Source organism: Somniosus microcephalus, chromosome 7 (genome assembly GCF_052327205.1).
Source record: "Somniosus microcephalus isolate GS21.2 chromosome 7, FLI_Smic_1.0, whole genome shotgun sequence".
In the NCBI taxonomy this organism is placed as follows: Eukaryota; Metazoa; Chordata; class Chondrichthyes; order Squaliformes; family Somniosidae; genus Somniosus; species Somniosus microcephalus.
Window position 1 is genome coordinate 250,430,459 of NC_140993.1, and position 13,606 is coordinate 250,444,064.

Consider the following 13,606-nt stretch of genomic DNA (forward strand, 5'->3'; position numbering starts at 1 on the left):
AGAGATGTGTTTTAAGAAGACTTTTAAAGAAAGGAAAGGAGGGCACAGTTGCCTTTGGCTCTGGTTGACTCGCCATTTCTGCGCATGCCCAACCCTGCGTGTCGATGCCTGGGCCTCCCTGCGATCCCAGCCTTCAATGCTTCTGAACCACCGGCACCTTGAACCTTCCCTCACTGGCCACGCTCACTCCAAGTGCCTCTTTGGAGAGTTCCTTTTGATATTCAGAGGTGGTGGAGCGGACTGACGACAGCAAGAAACGGTATAACTTTATCGCAGAAAGCTTATTGAGTGTATTTTTGGTGGTGTGCATTTTGTGTGGATAGTGTCCAGCTGTCCTAATGCTTGTGAATGTACACGAGTGTTGGGGGAACTTTGCAACACAGATAGGCAGCCAGAGAAAAAATAGCCTCATTTGTTACGTGATAAAACTGTTTTTAAAATTGTATTGCAATTGAGACTTATCAAAGGGGCTTTATTGGAAGCTGATAAAACAAGATGGATTGTTTTGAACCATTTACATTTGTTGCAATGATTTTAGTAGATTGGCACAGGGACGTAGGCACCACAATGGGCTGAGGAAACCAACATGAGTGCACTTTTTGCCCAGCAGAAAATAGTAAAGGGAGCAGGATTTAACAAATCTATTTCATCCCCTCTAAACCCACTTGACCTATAAACTGCACTTGGTATTGACTCCTCATGTCAATGTCATGGGAGATCAACCAGTAATTAACATATGAAACCATCCCAGCATATATGTGATGGCTTGGCTTCATATGCTGAATCACAGTACACTTGAAAATGATGGAAAATGCATCCAAAAATTCAAAATACAAAATCTCCTGAAGACATGCCCCCAGATCCTCTTTGGAAATAAAGATTGTGTCATGAGAACTCGCTGATCCTCTTCAAAAATATCTCAATCCACCACTGCAACAATTGCACTGTTGTATACTTTTTTCCCTATAATATAACTGGTGGAATATTGGGTGTAGCTCCACCTTAAGTCATGACATGTTTCTGTCCCACTGCACTCCCATTGTAGCTAACTTTTGCATGTCATGTGAGGCCATTGTGTTTCAGTTTTCACAGGAAAAAATACATTGAATTTTATAGCACAAAAGCAGGCCATTCGGCCCAACAGGTCTGTTTGTGCCCATGCGAGCCTCCTCCCACCTTATTTCATCTCACCCTATCAACATATCCTTCTATTCCTTTCTGCCTCTTGTATTTACATTGTACATGTACTATTAAATAAACTGAATTGTGGAATTTAATCTCAAATCACTAATAAAAATCCTGAAATTCAGTGAAATAAAAATAAATTTAACTTATTTAGTCATTTTGAGGCAGTGGCCTTGGATCATAAGAGTTTTACCCAAGACTGTTTTTCAGTTGTACATTGTTTTTTTTGAGTTGTCACCTTTTTTGGGGGACTGTGTCAGCTTTACTGAAGATGTGTATCGGCTTTTCTGAATTTTATAGGTTGTCGTGTATGGGAAGGGGAGGTAAAGCATGTTGGGGAGGGAGTTCCAAAGACTAGGCTGAGGTGACTGAAAGCTGTGCCACCAAGGGTGGAGCAGAAGGAGGGAGAATGCACAGGAGGCCAGAGTCAGTGGGCTGCAGAAGGTTGCAAAGGTAAAGTGGAATGAGGCTGCGGGGAGATTTTTAATTCAATCCATTGGGGGAATGTATTCCTAAACTGACTTCCCTCAGTTTGTTTTATGTTGTGTCTGCTGGAAAATTGCTGAAAAGAGTCAGGGAGGAACAAAATGGAAGCATATCCATAGATGGGGTAAATGGGCTACAGTGTCAGTGATTGGCTGAGGGTGGATGATATCATGGTCATGTAGTTGGGGGTAAATAACAAACTCGCTTAAGGGGGGAAGGGCAGAGCAAGAGCAAAGAACAAAGGAACAGATGGTTTCATGACATGGCTGCCTGTTCGCCAAAGGATTGGTGTAATATTCATCTTTTGCACTTACTGCCTTGTTACTGCTTGTAGCTGGTTGTATTGTAATCATTAAAATTATTGATGGCACTGTATTAGTTGCCTTGTCGAACTGATCTACCGGAGTGGAGAGCCAATGTAGGTTAGAGCGTGGGGATGATTGGTGAGTGGGGTGTAGTGTAGCAACAGGATATCCTGTAGGAGGTAGAGTTTTAGATGATTTGCAATTTTTTGGAGGATGGAGGTTAGGTGGCTGGCGGTGAGGGTATGGGAGGTCAAGTCTAGAAATGATGAAGGTGTGGATTAGGGTTTCTTCAGGAGTGGGGGGTTAGGTCGAGGCAGAATTTTGAGCAGTGTTTCGGAGGTGGAAGTAAGCTGTCTTGGTAGTAGATAGGACATGGAATTGGAAGCTCAGCACCGGGCTGAATAGAACTCCATAAAGGTGTGCAGTCTGCTTCAGTATGAATGAGCAGCCAGGGATGAGACTATTGCCAAGAGTTCAGAGCTTTGGGTGATGGGTTTTGATTTTCCCCCCAAGTGTTTCCTGGGTGTCAGATTGTCAATTGTGATGGTTGTGGTGTTGACGAGTTGGACGTGTAGCGCTGGGTGTCATCAGCATACATGTAGAAACTGACCCTGTGTCTATGAATGATGTCATGCAAGATGATGAAGAGGAGACGGCCAAGGATGGATTTATGGGGAACTCCAAAAGAGACGGTGTGAGAGCTGGAGGAGAGACCATTGTTAGAGATGCATTCAGACAGGTAGAAGTGGATCCATGTGAAGGCAGGAGGAGAGGTGGTGGAGGAGGAATGTGTGATTGACATTGAACGCTACAGAGGACAGGACTAGAATTCTGCCTGAATCCTGTTTCAGAGCAGATTTCAACTCCTGGGAAAATGTTTCCAGCAAAAATGTGACAGCACACTTGATCCATTGTCTCTTTCGGAAATCCCACGAGCTATCATTTCAAATGATAAAATTAGAGTGGAGTGTGCATTGTTCTTGTGAGAATGTAAAAGTGAATTCTGTACCTTGTCAACTGTAAGTTTACCAAGTATAATGTGTATATCAAATTATTCTGTTTTGTAGCTGGGAAGAACTATGTAATCACTGAGAAGAATGGATCGATTATGACCATTGGGCTTAACAGGCCAGAAGTAAGGAATGCTGTAAACAGGAACACAGCCCTACAACTACTGGAAGCATTCACTACTTTTGAGAGGGACAAAGCTTTGACAGCAGCTGTATTATATGGAACAGGTTTGTTCATTAATGCCAATAGATCACCCACAGCATTGCTCACGGATAGTCCGGGGCCTGGAGTTTGGTTTCTGATGTTTATTACAGTCCCACTGCAACCTAAATGCAACGTATGACAGCGATGGGCACAGTTAACATTATCAGACAGAGCTACAGACAGGAGGGCAGGCCTGTGTGGGGGAACTTCTTGCAAGCATTTCCAGGGGGAAAAATTTGGTTGGCTAGCGCCTCCCTTTAGCACCTCCGGGGGGCGTTAACGGGGTGCTAGGAACTTAGCACCCGAGCGCGGCAATTTTAGCGCCGATCACGAAATTGACCAGTCGTTTTGCGGCGGCGCTAAACACTACCGCCACGATCTCCTGTGCCCGCAGATCATGAGCGTGTAGCACCCCAGACCAGATATTGAGTCATGCCCCCTGCCTTAGCACCTGCCGCTAGGAATGACAAGTAGAGGGGAACGTTTTCAAGTCTGGAAGGGGTTGGGGGAGCACTGTTTAAAGGCGGGCGCTTCCTGCCTTTTCTTGTCAGCAAAACTTTTGGTTTTAACGCTGTCCTAAGGAGTTTTGACCCTCAGCACTACTTTTGAGGTTCCTAAGCACCAAGCTCTTTCCCTGGGCCTATCCATTAGTGCTTCCAACACAATTGTTTTTGAGATCTCTCCAGCCCAAGATTCAAGGCTGCAATGAGCAGGGAGTGGCTGGCCAGCAGGATGGCCCCTCCCCTTTAAGAACTGGACGGCACCAGCGTCGGTAGCGTTCTGAGGTAGCGCCTTGCTCCCTGATGCTTGCGCTTTAAGAGAGGTGTGTAGCGCCTGATTTAGCGCTCAAATCACCTCCAGGGGCGATATTAGTGCCCCAAAATGGGCGCTACCGAATTTTTCCCCCCTAATATTTAAATGATATAACAACAACATCTTGCATTTATATAGCACCTTTAACATAGTAAAACATCCCAAGGCGCTTCACAGGAGCGTTATCAGAAAAAATTTGGCACTGAGCCACACACGGAGATACAGGAAACTTTGTGATATCCGGCACCGACGGGACCGAGCTGTTGCCGTCCCATCAAAACTGCCGGACAAACCAGCGCTAATGTTGAAACATACGGAGCTCCGTATCTGGCAACAAACCCTAACAGCTTCTAAACAGTCGGCCGTACCTTGCAAGCGTCTCTGTAGCTTAGCAACAGCTTCAGCGAGACCGTGCAGAGCCTGACTGGTGGGGAAAAAAAGCAACGAGAAGAAAAAAAAACCTAACGAAACGGCTCCTGATTTTTGCCGGTGGATCGAGCATTCTGGACAGTTAACCTCCGGATAAACCAAAGTTTCCTGTATTAGGACAGGTGACCAAAAGCTTGGTCAAAAAGGTAGGTTTTAAGGAGCGTCTTGGAGGAGAGGGAGGCGGAGAAGTTTAGGGAAGGTGGGGTGAAGGAAATCGGGGATGCACAAGAAAATGGGCAAAGTTTTAGTAATTTTAGGTGTTGCCTGACCCTATGCTCCAACCCAGTTCTCTGAGTGGAATTGTACAAAAGAGGTAAAAGACTCATCTGTAGGAACGGAGGTTCCTATCCGAATAACGAAGTCCAACGCAGTGAAACGAAATAATTAAACTTTAATAAACAAAATACTTTAACTGATAACTACAAGAGCAGAGGTCAGCAGGTCTGTCCAGGTCCCCAGCCTTTCTCAGACTGCCCTTAAATACTGGAAACCAACGTCATGACGTCATCACGTTTTCCGCGCCAACTGGGGGTCACGTGATCAGCGTCATGACGTCATCACGTGGAAATACAAGAACCTACACACAGCTTAAAGGTGCAGTCCACAACTGCACTACAGAGTGGTTAAAGGAATGATTACAGATTGTTCAGTGTCTCTTGGTGGCTCCGCCACAGGCGCCCCTCCAGAATTCTCTTTAACAGACAGCATCAAACGTGCAGGAGGTTTAATTATTCTGCCTGAACGACTACGAACTTCAGACGCTGGATCGTTAGAAGATGAGCCAACATTTGGCTGTGTCTGAAGCGGTACATCTGGGGTGGAGGAAACCGTAGCAGAAGGTGTAGACGAGGATGAAGCCGAAGCAGGCAAGTTAATAGTAGACTGCTGCATAATTGGTCTAGTAGCCAATGGTGGTCGTCCACGGCGAGGTGGCTGAGCAACAACCACCGGTTCACTCCGATCCAGATGGGCTGGTTTAAGTCGGTCGATGGAGATGGTATCTGATTTACCTCCCATTTCGACCGTAAAATATTTCTCTCCCGCTGCAATAACACGAAACGGTCCATCATAAGGTGGTCTGAGTGTATCTCTGAGCATCCTGCCGAATAAAAACATAATCGGAACTCATAAGTTCTGCCGGAACATGAGGCTTCTGTAGATTGTGATGCGAAGTTGGAATAGGCAGGAAATTCTTTGCCACCTCTTGATGCTAAAGAAGCTGCTGAGCAGGCGACCATGATTCTGTATGTGGAGGGAGAAAATCCCCTGGTACTCGAAGCGCTTGACCGTAGACTAACTCAGCCGATGAAGCCTGGAGGTCATCTTTGGGGGCTGTACGGAGGCCTAGCATCACCCAAGGGAGTCTATCCACCCAGTTGGAACCACGCAAGCTGGCACGGAGGGACGCCTTTAAAGACCGATGAAATCTTTCACATAAGCCATTTGCTTGCGGATGGTAAGCGGTGGTACGATGCAGCTTGGTACCCAAGCCCTGTGCAACTGCATTCCACAACTCTGACGTAAATTGTGGACCACGGTCAGAGGAGATATCAGATGGCACTCCAAACCGGGCCACCCACGACGAAATAAATGCCCTGGATACGTTCGCTGTGGTAGTAGCAACCAAGGGAATCGCCTCTGGCCACCTGGTAGTACGGTCCACTATTGTCAGGAGATGCATAAAACCCCGCGAAATGGGGAGGGGGCCCACTAAGTCCACATGTACATGGTCGAACCGGCGTTCAGGCACTGGAAAGATGGCCATTGGAGCCTTAACGTGATGATGAACCTTTGATTTTTGACAGTCCACGCAATTGTTTGTCCAGCCCCGAACGTCTAAATGCATTCCTTTCCAAACAAACTTACGGGACATAAGTCGTTGTGAAGCTCGCATCCCCGGGTGTGATAAGCCATGCATAATCTGAAAAATCTTCTTACGCCATTCGACTGGCACAATGGGCCGGGGCACTCCCATGGATATGTCACACAAAAGCGTGGTTCCTGCTGATTGGAACATAACATCGGCTACCTGCAAGCTAGAAGGCATGGTCCGATACGCCTGAACTTCCGGGTCCGCCAGCTGACCTTTTGCCAACCCGACGTAATCGATTCCCAGGTGAATTGTCTGGACTGGGGCACGCGACAGGCAATCAGCCACAAGATTACCTTTGCCAGACACATGTCGCAAATCCGTTGTAAATTCCGATATAAATGTACGGTGGCGCTGTTGCCGGGCTGACCACGGCTCCGCCGTTTTGGCCATTGCAAAAGTGAGTGGTTTATGGTCCACAAATGCAGTAAACGGGCGCCCTTCTAGAAGAAAACGAAAATGCCGAATGGCCAAAAACAAGGCCAGCAACTCCCTATCAAAAGTGCTATATTTTCGCTCATTTATACGCAGTTGGCGGCTAAAAAAGGCCAATGGCTGCCAAGTCCCGTCAACCCATTGTTCCTGCACTGCCCCGATGGCGTAATCGGAGGCATCGGTAGTAAGGGCGATGGTCGCGCCCGGGAGTGGGTGTGCAAGCATAGTTGCAGCTGCCAATGCCGCCTTGGTGTCCAGGAATGCTTGGCCCATCTGTGGTGTCCAAATGATAACATCTTTACCCGACTTCCCTTTAAGTGCTTCGTACAGCGGCTGCATTAATTGGGCTGCCTTGGGGACAAAACGGTGATAAAAATTCACCATCCCCAGGAACTCCTGAAGAGATTTAAGTATATGCGGCCGCGGGAATGCCGTAACTGCCTCTACCTTAGTGGCCAGTAGGACGGCGCCTTCTGAGGTGATCCTATGCCCCAGAAAGTCAATGCTGGTTAACCCAAACTGGCATTTGGCTAGATTTATAATGAGGCCATGTTGGCTGAGACGGGCAAAGAGTGTACGTAAATGAGCCATATGCTCTTCCTTATCTTTACTAGCAATGAGAATATCATCCAAGTAAATGAAAATGAAAGGAAGGTCCCATAACACAGAGTCCATAAGTCGCTGAAAAGCCTGAGCTGCATTTTTCAATCCAAACGGCATGCGAAGGAACTCAAAAAGGCCAAACGGTGTGATGACCGCCGTTTTGGGGATGTCTTGAGGGTACACAGGAACTTGATGATATCCACGGACGAGATCTACTTTGGAAAATATTGTTTTGCCGGCCAAATGAGCCGAAAAATCCTGTATATGCGGTATTGGATACCTATCCGGCATAGTGGCTTCGTTAAGGCGTCTGTAATCCCCACAAGGCCTCCATCCGCCACCTGGTTTGGGTACAATGTGTAATGGGGAAGACCAAGGACTGTCGGAGCGTCAGACAATCCCAAGGCGCTCCATGATCCGAAACTCTGCCTTTGCGGCTATAAGCTTTCCGGGTTCCAATCTTCGTGCCCGGGCGTAAACAGGCGATCCCGTTGTGGTAATATAATGCACCACACCGTGCTTTGCAACTGCTGCCGAGAATGTAGGCCTGGTGAGCCCTGGGAATTCGCCAAGTAGGCGCCTAAACCCTTCCTGCGATGGAACCGCACAGGCAACCGACCAGGAGACAGCAGTACTGCGGTGACAAGGCACCACATGGAAGGTAGACGCATTAATGAGTCGACAATGTTGGACGTCGACCAGAAAACCATAGGCACAAAAAAAATCAGCCCCCAGGATGGCCTGTGATACTTTAGCCGTTATAAATTCCCATACAAAACGTTGACCTCCAAGAGTTAAATTAACTGTCCGTTTACCGAACGTGCGAATGGCCGCACCATTGGCCGCCTCAAGGGAAGGGCCGTGACCGCCGGATTGTAGATCCAGCTTTGAGACTGGCAAAATACTGCACTGAGAACCAGTATCACACAAGAATCGTCACCCTGTTCCGGAATCAGTAATATAGAGGAGTTTTCCTGCTGAACCGACTGCCATGGTGAACTGGGTGTTTTTGTCAGCCCCTGTCTTCTTCGAAGTTTGTGAGTCTGCTGGAGACTTTTTTTCAACCCAACTGCAGGGTGGACGGCAGCGTCGAGCCTTGGCGCCAAAACGGGCGTGGTACATACACAAGCCTGATGGAGGAGGGCTGGACTTTGCTCGTGTAGGGGAAAGACGCCTCGTAGCTGCGCAACTCTGCTGTATGACCATAAAAGACTTATCTGCCTCCGCAGCCAGCTCGGCACAGTCCGTAATCGTAGATCTGGCCAAGACTGCCTGAACTGGCTCAGGTAACTGGCAGAGGAAAAGCTCTCGAAATAAAAAGCATTGGGGCTCTGAACCCAAAAGCGTGAGCATTTGGCTCTTCAATTCTGATGGTTTTGAGTCCCCAAGACCCGGCATTGCGATAAGCTTGCGTGCACACTCTGACTTAGTTAGACCATACACTTGTAGTAAACGATCTTTTAAAGCTGAATACTTGCCCTCTGCCGGTGGATTCCCCAGGATGCTGACGACCCGTGAAGCCGTGGCGCTGTCCAGAGCGGAAACCACGTAATAATAACGGGTTGAATCCGCTGTAATGTCCCGGATGGCAAACTGGGCTTCTGCTTGGAAAAACCATGCTTCTGGTTGCTGTTCCCAGAACTGCGGCAATTTAAGGGCAACGGCGTTCGTGTTCATTATGAATATCTCGAAGAAAGTTGTCCAATGAGCTCGGGGTCACCAATGTAGGAACGGAGGTTCCTATCCGAATAACGAATTCCAACGCAGTGAAACGAAATAATTAAACTTTAATAAACAAAATACTTTAACTGATAACTACAAGAGCAGAGGTCAGCAGGTCTGTCCAGGTCCCCAGCCTTTCTCAGACTGCCCTTAAATACTGGAAACCGACGTCATGACGTCATCACGTTTTCCGCGCCAACTGGGGGTCACGTGATCGGCGTCATGACGTCATCACGGGGAAATACAAGAACCTACACACAGCTTAAAGGTGCAGTCCACAACTGCACTACAGAGTGGTTAAAGGAATGATTACAGATTGTTCAGTGTCTCTTGGTGGCTCCGCCACACATCGAAGATTCTTTATATAACTTATGGATTTTCTGTTTCAAGCCTGCTGACATCTTGAAGTGTGTAGGAAAAATATTCTGTAAATTGCCCAAATGGTGCCTTTGAAATTCACAGGGCAATGCCCTGTAAACGACCTAAAATGTACCTAAAAGGGAGTTTAGCTTTTGAACTGAAACCTGGGTAAGGGCTTTTAGCTAACACAACCCCTCAGCTAGTTTAAACCATAGAAGGTCCCAGGTAATTAAGCCATAAAGCCTCTTAAGTTAATTACACCAGGAGGTCTGTGTATATACAAGGCATTCCTTTAATGGTGTTATAAAATCATTTGGAAAAACTCACACCATTTAAGAATAACATTAGGATAAAGATGTCACGCCTCCCCATATGTGTGGAAAAACTTGAGCAATGCAAGATGGATAGAGATACCTTCCAGCAGATGTGTCACCCTGGTTCATTGAATGTAGGGAGACTTCTCTTTGAAATTAAGATATAAAAACAGAGGGCTTTTGCACTCCTCCAGTCTGTAGTAGAATAGAGTAGCAAGAGCAGAGGCTCCTTGTCTTTATTAGAGGCTGTCTTTGGCAGATGTAGTTCTCGTTGTTAGTTAGGAGACACTTTTTTATGTTTGCTAGCCTCCTCTAAGCAACCTTTATCTGGCAGATTTAAAAAGGGCACTATTACAAGTCTCTTCAGGAAAGCTGGTCAGTTGGCTAAGACAAATTAAACGGCTATACGGATTTAAATGGCTATACGGATTCATCCAGTTCCTTGGCATATATTTGTCGGGATGCTGAAACCTAGCATTCTTAAAGGTGGGACTTGAACCCACAACTTTCTAACTCGGCTCATAACCTCATGACTCGAGTTCTACCAGCCTAGCAGAGCTGACTTTAGTGAATGGGAAACCAATGAAATTGTGCAAAATATCGGTTGCTGTCTTTCTTTGTCAGTAACCCAAAGACAGAGTATTAAACATAAGGCTCATAACATCTAAACATTTCAAAAATTACATAATCCAATATAGAAGTGTTAAATTTACTATGCAGTTGACATTTTTGTGTTTGAATTTTCTCCAGCACTGTTTTCCTGTGGGGGGCCTGGCCCTCTTCCAGAAGCCGGTGGCTTGAGTTTTGAGCTTTTCTTCCATTGTGCAACTTGTTCAGCTTAACTTGCTTTGTAACAAAATTGTTTTTTGAGTCAGTAAGTTGTGGGTTCAAACCTCACTCCAGAATTTGAGCACAAAATCTAGGCTTGCGATGAGTGACGAACTGAGGAAATGCTTCATTGTCTGCGTGCTGTTTTTGGGTGATACTTTAAACTGAAGCCCTGTCTTTTTGAAGGTGGCTGTAAAAATCCCACAGCGCTATGTGAAGACAAGCAGGATGTTCTCTCGATGCCAGGCCAACATTCCTCCCTCAAACAATGCCACCAAAAACAGTTTAACTGATCATTTACCTAATTTCCCGTTTGTGGGGCCTTTAAACCTTACAGCACAGAAGGAGGCAATTTGACCCATCATGGTTTATAGTGTCTCTCAGGAAGATAGCTCCACTTAGACCCATTTCCTCTACCCTTGCACCACACCCTTTAAGATGTTCCTTTTCAAATCGGTATCCACTTCCCTTTTAAAATGTATTATGCATTCTGTTTTCACGGCTGTCTCTAATTTCATGTCCTAACAATGCTCTGATTAATAATATATATTTTTAAAAAACAGTCTCCTTACCAATGTTCCCCCCTAAGATGCGTGGCCGCACACTGATCGGGTGGTCCCGTGCAACCGCTCACCAGCAATTGCCGCTGGAAAAGATACCGCGCAGCAAATTTAAAGGGGCCATGCGCAAAAAAAAAATTAAAGGAAACATTGCTCCTAACCTCTTTCTTCATACTTTTCATAACAGTCTTAAATTTATGCTGTTCAGTTGCTGATTTACTGACCAGTTGAAATAGTATTTCCCCCCCCCCCCCCCCGAGATACTTTATCAAAACTTCTCATAATTTTGAAAACCTTGCTGTGAGCAAAATTGACTGCCAGATTTGCTTACAAAACAACAGTGGCTACACTTCAAAGAGTAGTTCATTGTGAAGAACCCTGGGACATCCTGAGGAAGTCATTAGGAAAATGCAACTTTATTTGTTCTTCCAGTTCATTTTTTTGGTTTCAAATGTGATGCCTCTCCACAGCAAACTATATCCCAACAAGAGCTTTTCCATTGAGGAGAAGCTAGGAGAAAAGTTCCTTTTTTGAACTAATCTCAAGAGTAACAGAAGTAGTTTGTTTAAAGAAATGATTCCCAAATTATTTTTAAATGAAGACTTTGTGAGGAATGGAGATACATTAATTGCACTTTTTTTTTAAAAAAAAGGACCTTTTTGCCAATTTTCTCCCAAATGGAAAAGCTCTTGTTGGGATATAGTTAGCTTGGTACCAATAGCCCTCTGGTACCTTGCCCACCTATTCATTCTTCATGTGATGCCTACAATGGGAGTGCCAGTGTGGATCAGCTCAACCGTGGAGGGGCATCACAGCCAAGGCCATTCTGTTCTCCTCAAACATCCACACTCCAGAAGGGGCACTGGGTAATGAGCAGAACCGACATGATTTTACCTCTTTCTACCTGGGGCACTGTGGCTAATTGTAGTGGTCTAAGGAAATCTTCTCTTCTTAGGCAGTCCCTCGGAACTGAGGATGACTTGCTTCCACATTAAAAATGAGCTCGCAGGTGACTGATGAGTCCAATGCGGGACCTACAGTCTCTGTCACAGGTGGGACAGACGGTGGTTGAAGGGGCGGGTGGGTGGGGTGCTTGGGTTGACGTGCGCTCCTTGCGCTTGGCTTCCGCTTGCTCCCGGCGAAGAGACTCGAGGTATTCGGCGCCTTCCCGGATGCTTCTCCTCCACTTTGTGCGGTCTTGGGCCAGGGATTCCCAGGTGTCGGTGGGGATGTTGCACTTTTTCAAGGAGGCTTTGAGGGTGCCCTCGAAGCGTTTCCTCTGCCCACCTGGGGCTCTCTTGCCGTGCTGGAGAAATCAACGCAAGCCACAATCAAACCTGGGGCTATCTGGTCGATGTGACCTGGTACAACATTTTCCTACCAAGCCATCAGTGCAGCTGGATATTGGTCCCTTTTAAGAGCCAACAGTTTCACTGTGAAATGCAAACGCATGAGATTTAGGGTAAGTTGATTTTTCAGCAGACCATGTCATCGACAAAAACAAGTGATTTTAGCAGAATCTTTCTCTTGATCTTAAAAGACAATTTATACAAAAGAGTGTGGTTTGGTAGTGCAATCAGTTGAGTTTTTGACAGCTGGGCAGAAGGGATGCTAAGTGAGCGAAATGTTCTGCCTGCCTTTTATAAAAAAAAAAAGTCATCCAGCACACTCGACCCAACCGGTCCCTCGCCTAGCCTAACCTTCCCTCCACCTCCAAAGATGTCTTTAAATTGCACATTGAAAAGCATGAACAGCCAAATAGGGAGTTGTGTGTCTGTGCGTACATGAGTTGGTGATATTTTTTTTTGGCTTTTGCAGGAGGTCACTTCTGTGCTGGTTATGATTTAAAGGAGTTGGCTCAAGCTGCAGCATCTGTTAAGTCTGAACAGGATGTCACCAAGGATCCAGGTCCTATGGTATGTACAGGAAACTCTTTTTTATCTGGCACCGACGGGACCGGCGTGGTGCCGGTTGATCAAAAAGTCCGGATTACAGAGAGGCATACTTACCAAGGTACGAGAGCCCCGTACACGGCCACAGGAGCAGGAGTCCCGGTTACACGGCCACAGGTGCAGGAGTCCCGGTTACACGGCCACAGATCCAGGAGTCCCTGTTGCACGGCCACAGGTGCAGGAACCCCGGTTACACGGCCACTAATATGAAGTAAAACTTACCTGAACCTACTCCTGAATTTTGACGGTTAAGAGAGGTTTCCGAATATTTAGGTGCCGGTTAAAAGAGAGTTTCCTGTATAGTTAAATGCAGTTGCATTTTAAACACTATTTGCAAGTTGCCCTTCATTTGCCCTTCCGATCCTATTTAACTCACAAGAATATATGTTATACGCTGGAGACGAGCGACAAATTCCCATAATGTCAACAACTTTCATTTATATAGCGCCTTTAACATAGTAAAATGTCCCAAGGCGCTACACAGAAGCGTTATCAGACAAAATTTGACACCGAGCCACGTAAAGAGCTA

The 13,606-nt window shown here is 46.2% G+C and overlaps 1 protein-coding gene across 1 annotated transcript in view; it reads left to right on the top strand.

Moving 5' to 3' along the window:
* Nucleotides 1-13,606, top strand: part of LOC147115227 (uncharacterized) — a 35,606-nt gene that overhangs the window by 1,661 nt on the left and 20,339 nt on the right. The window contains exons 2-3 of the mRNA XM_085993604.1: nucleotides 3,044-3,214; nucleotides 12,944-13,041. Of these exons, the coding sequence (XP_085849730.1) occupies nucleotides 3,044-3,214; nucleotides 12,944-13,041 (269 nt within the window). The remainder of the gene's footprint in view (nucleotides 1-3,043; nucleotides 3,215-12,943; nucleotides 13,042-13,606) is intronic.